This window comes from Benincasa hispida, chromosome 1, assembly GCF_027475165.1.
Source record: "Benincasa hispida cultivar pf3 chromosome 1, pf3_genome.v1.1, whole genome shotgun sequence".
NCBI classification, from domain to species: Eukaryota; Viridiplantae; Streptophyta; class Magnoliopsida; order Cucurbitales; family Cucurbitaceae; genus Benincasa; species Benincasa hispida.
The window spans coordinates 62,299,796-62,311,938 of NC_143478.1; the positions used below are offsets into that span (position 1 = coordinate 62,299,796).

At 29.6% G+C, this 12,143-nt stretch overlaps 1 protein-coding gene across 1 annotated transcript; it reads left to right on the plus strand.

Moving 5' to 3' along the window:
* The first annotated feature begins 455 nt into the window (after nucleotides 1–455).
* Nucleotides 456–3,110, plus strand: LOC120082520 (mitogen-activated protein kinase 7-like). Its single transcript, XM_039037758.2, has 3 exons — nucleotides 456–1,010; nucleotides 1,240–1,666; nucleotides 2,113–3,110. The coding sequence occupies exons 2-3, from the start codon at nucleotides 1,244–1,246 to the stop codon at nucleotides 2,794–2,796; spliced, it is 1,107 nt and encodes a 368-aa protein (XP_038893686.1). The 5' UTR covers nucleotides 456–1,010; nucleotides 1,240–1,243; the 3' UTR covers nucleotides 2,797–3,110.
* Nucleotides 3,111–12,143: the final 9,033 nt, after the last annotated feature.

The window sequence follows — 12,143 nt, forward strand, 5'->3', positions numbered from 1 at the left end:
CCTTTAGTTGTTATACAATATCTATATTATAACAATAATTTGATAAATAATTCTTTTGACATATTGTTATTTAACATATATATTATTTTAAATATTGATTCAACAGTAGTATATGAAAGTAATAATTCATACATATTTTGGGATATGTACACCAATTATCCACGTAAGTTTTCACACTTCTTTATATTTTTAAATAATTGTAAATATGGTAAAATAAATTTCAAGAATTGGATTAAATTTTTGTTTTATCTGCAAATTTTTTTATATTATGTTATATCTGCTGAGATTTTGGGGTTGATTGTTATATTTGTAACCACCCTTTAGTTTTATCTATAAATATATTTTGGATTATATAAAATTATTTAAAATAAAATAAAACAAATGTTATAAATTGGATTTTTAGAAAAGGAAAATTAAACAAACCTAATAAATGGAAGCGACTTAGATCTTCCATTAACTTTCCATTTTCCTAATTTCACTCTAAAAGCAAATAGATAAACAAAACTTTCCTTTTCCAATTCATTGCCGCAGTCGGACTGTGCTGCGCCTGCGCGGGAGTTGGCTGTATAAAGCCCGCGTGAGCCTCCATAGCCATCGGATCTCTCTTCCATTCTTTTTCCTTTTCCTTTTCTATCCCTCTCTTTCTCTCTCGCTTTCTTCTTCCTCAAGTTCATCTCATTCCTCTGTTTCTCAAACTGATATAATTTTGATGGCGATGCCTCTCTTCTCCCACTAAGTTTTAAGCTTCCTTTCGCTTTCTTTTCCCTTTTCTCGTGGTGGGTTTGCGAAAACATTTTCTGGGTCAAACAATTTTCCCCTTCTTGCTTACCCTACCCAATTTCATTGCTGGATCAATAACCCCAAGTTTCCGTTACCAAATTTTCCGACGAAACCCCATAGGATTATTGACATTTGGATGATCTGTGGATGAACCTCAAAACGTGCACGAAATTGGCAACAGATCACTCTTAGACTTTCCCTTTCTCAATCATAAAGAGTTGCGGCGACAAGTAAGGATCAATTCTAAACCCCCTTTTTACAATTTGAATTCCTTTGTTATATATGTGTGTGCGTATATTCCTTCCTATTTATTACTACACCAGTTAACTCTATTGGTGGGTTTACTCTTCTTTTACGACGAATCTTGAAAAACCCCTTTTCTTTTTTGAATGATTTGTGTTCTCTAATGAATGGGTTTTGTACCGAAGTTGATTAATAATACGGTTGTTGAATTTGAAGGAATATGGCTACGTTTGTGGAGCCACCGAACGGAATCAGATCAATGGGGAAGCATTATTTCACAATGTGGCAAACTCTGTTTGAAATTGATACTAAATATGTCCCAATCAAGCCGATTGGGCGAGGAGCTTATGGTGTGGTGTGTTCTTCGATTAACCGAGAGACCAACGAGAAAGTGGCGATCAAGAAGATTCACAATGTGTTTGAGAATCGCACGGATGCCATGAGAACACTGAGGGAGTTGAAACTTCTGAGGCATATAAGGCATGAGAATGTGATTGCTTTGAAGGATGTGATGATGCCAACTCATAAAAAAAGCTTTAAGGATGTTTATTTGGTTTATGAACTTATGGATACGGATCTTCATCAGATTATTAAGTCCCCTCAGCCACTTTCCAATGATCATTGCAAGTACTTTATCTATCAGGTTTGGATTCTTTGTCTTATGCTCTCTGGTTTCTCCTTTGATCTTAGTTTTTGTTCTCTCTGAAGTTTCTCTTGAAAATTAATATGGTTTTAAAATGTAGTTTCTGTTTTGTGTGTTTCAGAAAAAGAAAAAGGCATTTTATATGATATGGTGTCTATATACTTTTAGAGGCAAAGTTAATAGAGGGAGTAATATCATTGACATTTAATGTTGCTTGGTCTTACAACAATCGTAATTCATTTGTTTGATTTTAAATTTCTATGACTTGATGTTGCTGCATTTTAGTTTCTTATAAGCTATGATTGACGTAACCATCTATTTTCTATATATGACTGATAAAGCGGATTCTTAATAGAGTTGCAATTGGAAACTTTATATACATGTCAAATTTGATGCCTTAATAAACTCCTAGGTATGATTATGACATTTCTTCTTATGTATTACAGTTGCTTTGCGGGTTGCAGCATCTTCATTCGGCAAACATACTTCACCGGGACTTGAAGCCCGGGAACCTCCTTGTCAATGCTAACTGCGATCTGAAGATATGTGATTTCGGGTTGGCACGAACTAGCATGGGCCATGACCAGTTCATGACTGAGTATGTTGTTACTCGTTGGTATCGCGCTCCAGAGCTTCTCCTCTGTTGTGACAACTATGGGACTTCCATTGATGTATGGTCTGTGGGATGCATCTTTGCTGAGATTCTCGGTCGGCAGCCTATCTTCCCGGGGACAGAGTGCCTCAACCAACTCAACTTAATCATCACCATTCTCGGTAGTCCGAAGGAAGCAGATATCGAGTTCATTGGCAATGGAAAGGCCAGAAATTATATCAAGTCAATGCCCTTCTCGAGAGGAATACGCCTTTCACATCTATATCCACACGCTGAACCTTTAGCTTTAGACTTGTTACAGAAGATGCTTGTGTTTGATCCAACTAAGAGAATTACCGTTGACGAAGCACTTCAACATCCATACATGTCGGGGCTATACGACCCGAAATTCAACGCTCCTGCTGAGGTTCCCCTGACTCTCGACATTGACGACTCACTTGGGGAGCCTAAGATCAGGGAAATGATGTTGAATGAGATGCTGTATTACCATCCTGAAGCTGTTTCAGCATATTCTTGAGGTATAATTTTCTTCGAAGACTCGCATTGAAACACAATTTGATTGATTTCCGTACTTTTTGGGATGCTGGAATCTGATGTTACAAGTTCATCAGCGTAGTTTCGAGAGCTTTCATCAGCAATTTTAGCGTATTGACACGATTGAGGCATTTTATCAACTTGTAAATATAACTATGAAGAACTGATGGATTCAGAAAAGGTATAAACTACTTTTGCATTAGTGATGAATGTTTGACATTTTCTTCATCAGAATCAAATGAACATTTGAATGTGAAAAAGGCTCTTTTGGGTTCAAATATATATTGATTTTGGTGATGCTTGTAGTTGTAGTTTTGTTCTTTGTTCAAGTAATTGTTGATCCTCACTTCCCTTTTGTTGTTCCATTTGAATTCTATTTTATTTTGAGGGAATTACACATTGTCATAACATAACTTTCTTTTTCTTAAAGAGTTATTCACAATAGAAAAAGAAAGGATGAAGCATAGAAATATGCTTATTCCATTAACAGAATCAGCATGTTTTAACATTTATTTCTAAAAATTCTCCCCATGTTAGTGATGTCAGTTAATAATATTAATTGTTATTCTCATTTTAATATTCAATTCCTTTATACTCCTAACATGTAAATATAATGAGATTTTATTATTTATATATTCAAATTTTTATATATTATGATTAAACAACCAAGTCACGGACAAAATATTGTTTATAATATTATATAAATAAATCATCATATTAGTAACTAATAAAAATATGTTTTCAATCGCCTCAAAAAAAAAAAAAAAAAAAAAAAGCATTTTCTATAAATCTACAACTGTTTGGGCTTCCAATAGTTAAGCCCATATGGACCAGCTATGAACTTTCCTCGTTGGATTGGGCTGGAATTGGTCCATTAATTCAATTAAATTTAATTCTTGGGTCAAAATTTTGTTTTGTTTTTATGGGCTTTATGTCTTACTATTATCTTTATGGGTAAAATATATTTTTAGGCAAATTGTAAAGTTCAAATATAGAACTGTGGATTGCTAACATGTCGACAATATCAGAAAAGAAAAACATACAAATTTCGTAAATTTTAAATATGAAAATTTCTTTTTAGCTTTTAAAATTTAGGGAGGAAATCATACTTCAAGGGAAATTTAATATTATAATTTCTCAAAATTACAAATCTTTATGAAGATAAGTAAACTTTTTTCCCTCATGCTTAAGCTTTTAATTATATATGATTGGAATTTGGTTATGTAAGTGAGGTGGGTAAAGGAGACAAGAATGTAAGCAAAGTCAAAAAGGGTGAGAGTTATAAAACGTGAATTTAAAGAATATTTAGGAAATCTTTCTCAAATGGGAACTCACTTTGAAACATTCAATGAATGTAATGTATAAACCATCCACCGTTTAGCCGCCAAATTTTACACCATCTTCTATATATTTTATGTAATATCAATCTACAGCCATTAATTATGACCATAATATATGCTCCCATCTCAGATTGTGACATTATTTTCCACAACATTTCGATGTTTTCCCCTTTTTTCTGTAAAGTTTTAAAAAAAAAAAAAAAAAACAGATTTTAAAATCTGATCTTAAAATTATGAGTATTATCACTTATCCAGAAGTTATGTTCATGTTGGTAATTTGGTCATGGATATAAATTTATAACTTTCAAAAGTTATTATAATATTTACTATTTAATTCTTAATCTTTAGGAAATGATCAAGTTTCAAATTTTGAAGTTAGCTATTGTTAAGATGATTTGACAGTGAACTTGATTTTTTTTTCCTTTTTCATGAGTGCCCATTTTGAAGATGTTTTTTAGGATAGGCCCATTTTTTTTTTTTTAAAAAAAAACAAAATTAATCTGACCGACTTTTTTCAAAATAAAACCTCCAAATTTTTTAGTTAATTTTCATGAAATATTTGTACATTAATTTGATAAATTAGGACTAAAAATTTAATTTGGGAGGCAAGATAATTAATTTAAAAGATATTTGTAAAGAATTGAAATTAATTCTATTTAAGGAACAATTGGTTTAATTTTATTTGCGGAAAAGTGTGATTTTAAATTCATTAAATATTTGGAAGGATGCTCAACTATTGGTATCCCCTCTAATTTTAGTTTAGAGCCAAAAATAAGTTAATTGGTTTGAGATTAATTTGATAAATGATTTGAAAATTTTGAGTTATTTTGAATAAAGATTTGGAATTTTTGGATTATTTTGGATAAAGATTTGAAAACAAAAAAGGAAAAGAATTAAGATTTTGAAAATTAAAAGAAATTTGAAATTTAAGAAAGAAAAAGGGAAATTGTGGTTTTAAATTTTATCCTCTTTAATTTTGGAGTTTGGATCTAGATTAAAAAAGATGATGAATTTAAATTGAGTTGATAAGAGAAATTTGGATTTAAGTTAAATTAATTAGATTATGGAATTTCTAATTTAATTTTATTGTGAAATTCTTATCTGAATTAGAATAGGGAGAATATGTCTTATTCCATACTTATTAAAATCTAATCTATCTACTACTTTAATTATTGATTTTCTAAAAAATAGATTTCCTAATTAGATAAAGTATCATATACAAAAAAAAAAAATCTAATCTACTATAGAAATCTAAATAATTTAGGATTAGGATTATTTCAAATGGAGGTCAATTAGAGAGAAAAATCCCTATTACTTTCATATTTTTTTTAGCTATTCGCCGTTGTGCATCCGTTGGTCACCACTGCTCAGCGGATTTTTATTTGGTTAATGTTAAGACTATGGAACATTTTGGATTAGTTATAAATGTTGAGAATTGGATTTTAAATCCTAAATAATGGTTTGTGTAGATTTGAACTTTTGAGTGAAGTTTAGGATAAATTTGGAGCAAACAAAGCATTTGGAACGTTAATTCTAGTTTTTGTTAGAGATTGATTTCTTGGATTAATTTTGGAATTTCAATCCGAGGTAAGTATCTTTCTACTGGTTCGCCTTTGAACGAGTCGTCCCTACCACTTGGACAGTCTATTTTAGACTAATTGGACGGTTTATTTTAAATTGGTTGGACTGGTTATTTTAAAATGATTATAGACTGGACTATTTGATATAATAATATTTATTGGTTGAATTGTTTTGACTGTGATGATTTGTAAAGTTAATTGTGGTTGTATTGGTAATTTTACCCAGGATAAACGATTGTAACTATAACAAAAAGGTTATATATGTGAATTGATGCATGCTAAGTTTAAATGGTTCTTGTTAACTTTTCTTATCTGGGCAATTGTACACATAAGACTAATTGTGTGCTCCTTCGGATCCACACCATGACTATATATGTGCACATTTATAATTGATTTGTGTACCTTCAGATTACACACTATGACCGATGTGTGCTCGTTCGGGATCACGTTACAACTGATACTGATGCATGTTTTTTGGGGATCACATTTATGATTGATTTTTGTACCCTTGGGTTGCATAGTATGACTGATGCCTGTTCCTTCAGGATCACATTTATGACTGATATGTGACCCCTTCGGATCACCACGACTGATATGATATGGATGTACGCCGATGCCTAGACAGATTAGTTAACAAGTTACTTAGAGGGCTCAGTAGTGGGTCACTTACTGGGTATTGTTATACCCATTCTTTCTTCCTTTATGTTTTCAGGCAATTACAGGAATCGATCGACAAGTGATAGATGAGACCAGTGATAGAGTCATATGGGAACAAGAAAAACCACTTTCGCTTAGCCTATGTTTTTTTTAGTCCTTTGAATGTTTTGAAACTAGAATTTAATGTCGGACAGAAAATGTTTTTACGGCCCCGAACAAAGGTTTTACTTATTTTTTATTTAATTTTCTAGTTTATTTTGAAAAATTGTCTTTATTTTTTAATGAATTTTAGGGTCAAAATATTTGGGTTTTACATGTGTATTATGAATAATAGCCCTTGTCAGAGTACTCGAAAAGTTGGATCGTTACATATTTGGTGTCTCTAAACATTTTTTTTTAATTATGTTTTCTTCTCTTGCTCTCATTCTAGTTATAACTCACTTTCTCGTTTACATTCTTGTTTTTAATCTCATTCATGCTCACTTTTAGCTCATTTTTTCACTTTCTCTCTTGATTATTGCTTATTTTCTTGCCTTTTCCTTTTTACTTGGTTCACTTAGCATATGAAAAACTCTACTTGATGTCGCGTATTATTGTTGGAGGAAGAAGAAACAACTTCTCATTCGTTGTTGTCATTGGCATTGTCAAAGACAAAACACAAGGAAGGATGCATTGTCGTTGCCGATTACGAACTCCTGAGAAAAGATTTAGAGAATAAAGACGGGAGGAAGGAGATTTAGAGAGAGAAATAGTACTAAAGTTGAAAGAGAGAGGAAGCAAAGGAAATAGTAAAAAAAAAGTTTGAAAAGGGTGACAAAATCTCATTTAGAACAACTAGGTCAAATAACATTTTGACCCAATTTTTTTGAACAATTGTAAAAAATAACACGGGTAGGTTTTTACCTTACAAAACTAGCACACTTTTTGAAAACTCATAAAAATGATCTTTCTCGGTCCATCTCGGACGAGATTGACCACAAGATTTTAGTCAAAGAATCAACTTTTTCCAACTTATCGATTGTTTGGTGCCTTTTCGATACATCTCACCAAATTATACACTGAGATTATGTGCATCTCAATGCTAATCCTAACAAAATAACACTGATATTCTATATATTTAAGCTTTATTAGTGAAATTTTGGGCATAGTTAACATCGAAATTTATATATTTGAGCTTTGTCGGTGGAATCTTGGACAGGATTACCACCGAGATTCTATATATATCCTAAATCTTACCTAATTTTTTGAAAAATTTGATATTTCCCAAAATTTAAAAATGTTGAATCAATTTAGAAAATCTATTTTGATAATTGAAAAACCCATTTGGAATTTTGATTGTGAAAACATAAATTATGCTAAAATTTTGAAAAATTACATAATAATTTGATATAATATTTTAGTAAACATAACCGACTTTGGAGGAAATTTGAAAATAATATAAGATTTGATATAAGATTTGGAAAAATTACATAAAAGATTTATAAATCTCGTTGTGTAATCAGACGAGATATACCGAGAAGGTCCAAAACAATTGTTGGAAAAAGTTGATTTTTTAACTAAAATCTCGTGGTCGATCTCGTCCAAGATGGACAAAAAAAAACTATTTTAACGATTTTTAAAATGCGTGTTAATTCTATAAGGTAAAAACCTAACTGTATTATTTCTGACAATTTTCCTAATTTTTTAGGTCAATCTATCAAATGATCCCCATTGTATCTCATCTATAGAACACTTCATTCTCTAGTAAAAATGAAAAACAAATTCTTCTGCTCTATGCTCTCTTTCAAATTTCACATTTTTATTGGTCTTTTCCAATCAAATTTACGCATATTCTTTCCAATTTTTCTATTATAATTTCATATTTTTCAAAGAAATACTTGATCTCCCCAATCAAATTAGGAAGTGAATAGAAACTAATTCTCAAATTTAATGATCAATTTTGCCCTATTTAAAAATTATATGTAAGACTGCTTTACATAGTGGACCAAATTAAAAAATAAAATTTGGTAGGCCCATAGACTTTCATTTAATTTAATTCATTTTATATATCTACTTGGATTAGTGGGGAGTTCATTGGAATATTATAAATAAGCCTACAAGATTTTGAATAATGAGATAATTTTCCACTTATTAGTAGGGTGTTTGGAACAAAAATTATCCTAAGATTATAATAATCATCTTTTACTACAGTAAATACTATTTTAAAATCCACAATTAGCTACAGTCAACACTATTTCAAAACAACATTAATTGTTTGCAGTATTTACTATTTTACATTTTACATTTTTTATTCTTTGTTACAGTATTTACTATTTCCTTCTCGACTAAAATAGTTTATACCTCAAACACATACTATTGTAACTCAAATTAAAATAATCTACACTAAAATATAAACTATTATAATCTAACTATAATAACCAATTCCTTGCCCCAAACGCCTCTAAGACTTTGGAAGTGTTTAGTTTAAGAAGGTCAAAACTCTATTCTATTTTATTTTTTGTTTCCACCAAATAAAATGGGTCAAATAAGTTTGCTAATGGATGGATGCCAATATCTCTTACTTTTAATACTATCTATTAACAAATTAATCTTTCCTCATAAAAATGTTACAAATTAATATATAAAGGTTAAATTCTTAACTAATTATTTTTAGTTGTTTATTTTAATCCCAAATTTTTAAAATTTTTAAGTCTCGTTTGATGATCATTTGGTTTTTGGTTTTTGTTTTTTAAAATTATGTCTATAAACCTTACTTTCATCTCCAAATTTCTTCATTTGTTATCCTACCTTTTGCCAATAGTTTAAAAATTCAAGCCAAATTTTGAAAACCATAAAAAGTAGCTTTTAAAAACTTGTTTTTGTTTTTGAAATTTGAATAAGAATTCAACCACAGTAAGAAAGATGCAAATCATGATAAGAAATAAAAAAGAAATAGACTTAATTTTTAAAAACAAAAAACAAAATGGTTACTAAATTGGGCCCTAATTATATATTTGATTTTTTAAAAATTAATATGATGGTTTAAATATTAGAATAACTAATGATTTATCATAATGAATAAATAGCTTTAAACTAATTGGAGTAGTCAAATAGACATATGTATTGGTAGGGGTGTTCAAAAAATTCGATGACTCGAAAAAAACTGACCAACCCAATCCAATTTATGTGGTTTGGGTTGGGTTATCGAATAGACATATGTATTAGTAGGGGTGTTCAAAAAAATCGATGACTCGATCAACCCAATCCAATTTGTGTGGTTTGGGTTGGGTTATCGATTCATTTGGATTGGGTTGAGTTCAAATAAATAAAATTTTGTATTGGGTTAGTTCATGGGTTCACCTAAAATAATCCAAACTACCTCGAATCAACCTAAACTTATTATTAACTTTAAAACTTATATTTTTTTCTTTATATATACATATATTTATTTTAATTTCTTTGAATTTCATTATTTTTTGGATGATTATTTTTTAAAAACTTCTAAAAATAGTTTTTTAACAATTTGGAAAGAAAATTTTCATTATATAAACTGAGATTGAGTTGTTAATCTCAATTTAATATATGAAAATAATTAAACCAATTTTTTATATATTAATATTTTACTTCTTTTCATAATAAAAATTTAAATAAATGATTCAGTTAACCCGAACCAATTCAATCCAAATGTGTCATGGGATGGTTGGGTTGGGTTCACTTTTTTAATGACAGTTTTTTAGGTTGAATAAATTTACCGTTCGAACAATTAAGTTGGATCTAAAAAGTTACTTAACACAACCCAACCTATGAATACCCCTATATATTAGTGTCATAGATGAGATTGTTAACATTTTTAATTTCTTTTAGTTCAATAACCAAAAAAAGAAATAAATTTGAAAGTTGAATGACAACTAAGTTCATACTTTCTTTTTGTCCTAATGTGAATATCAAAGTAATATCTTCCCCCCAAAAAAAGGTTTAGAGACCAAGTAAAATTAATAAACTATAAAACTCTTTAAATCATAGAAAATATTTGCAAGCAGTATTTTTAGGGTGAGTAATTGTTAATTATACAATCACTTTATATTTCGACAATTGTATGATGTTGTTTACATTAAGTTGAAGGAAAAAATTAATTTATATTCTTAAATTTTGGATAATATCAATCAATATCTAACTAAATATTTGTATCAATTAAATCCTAAATTTTCATTAGCAAACCAATACAGATAATCATTATAATTTGTAATTATTTTAACTTAATTCTATTTAAAATCAATTCAAAATTATCTAAACAAAATTACAACTCACAAAATTATACCAAAAGAACAATAAAATGTATCACATAATATTTTTCTAAATGAGTAAAGAAAAATAAAGGAAATATGAGAAGATAAAAAAAAAAAAAAACATATGAGAAGATAAAAAAAAAAACACTTGTATTAATGAAATAATACTAATCATCGATCGTGATATCATCACCTAGCTCTAATATTATGTTTAGGAATATAATTTTTTTTATTTACGTTTTTTTAGTTAAAAAAATTAGGAATGAAAGATTGAACCATTATCTTTTGAGATGATAAATATTGACGTCATATTCATTACTGAGGTCGAATTAGCTCTCTGATAGCTTTAAAGAAATATAAGATTACTTATTCGATTCATTTGAAAAGTCTAGTACAAATAATGATTTTTCACCGATGTAATGTAATGTATATGGTGAATATTCAACATTGGTCCATTGTAAATAAATAGTGTTGGAAGGAAATACAAGTACGAGTATCCATGTAGATATATAGTCAAATTAGGACCTAAAAAGGGCATTGGGTTGAATCATGAGTCACACTCACAAATCTCAACCAAATGAGAACACACAAAATGCCTTTATCCCAACACTTATAAATTTAGTGTCCAATCCTATACACAACAGATCAAAAGCTACAGTCTACACATCAAAGCAACACATGAATCCACCTTTCTTTGCAAAAATTCCTTCCCTCTTTATCTTTTTCTTCCTTTAATTTAATAGAGCCTAAAAACACTTTTTTTTTTTTTTTTTTCCTTTTTTGAAATTGAGTTCCTTCCTTGCCTTGCTTTTAATTTTTATGGCCCAACTTCACAGACCCTTACCTTGGAGGCTTAGCTTGAACCCTAATCCTTACCAAGAAGATAATAGTGGGTGAGTCAATTTGATTACATTTGTTGTTATTTACATGTGTTTCGTAATCATAATGAACTGTAAGGCCTACTTCCTCATATGTAATTAAAACGAGTAATCTATTTAACTAATGGAAGGTGCTCAATCCACTTGTATTTAAAAATTATGTGGAATCCACTAGTCGATATCGCTACCGTTATCTTTATAGAGATCGTTGCTTTTACAGTATGAGGGTTATGAATACGATAATTTTTTTGTAACCATTGCCATTACCATTACCATTAGGGTTAAACAGTAATGCTATCGGTAACCGTAAATGTGAGATATTCCTAATTCTAAATAAACATAATAAAAAGCAATCTAATTACGTTAGCGGTTGTGATCCATTGCGATTACACCAATTTTGCTTACGAATTGGTAAACATGATTTTTTTTTTTTTTGCTACATCAAGAAGATGTAAGTTCTCTTTTATTATAATTTTGGAGTTGTCAGAAGAGCAGATTTTTCAATCTTTAAGTTGTGTCACTCGGTCTTCCTTGAAAAAATAAAAAGAATTTAACACATAATACAAATGTCACACACAATTTTATTACATGATTATTGACAAATATAAAA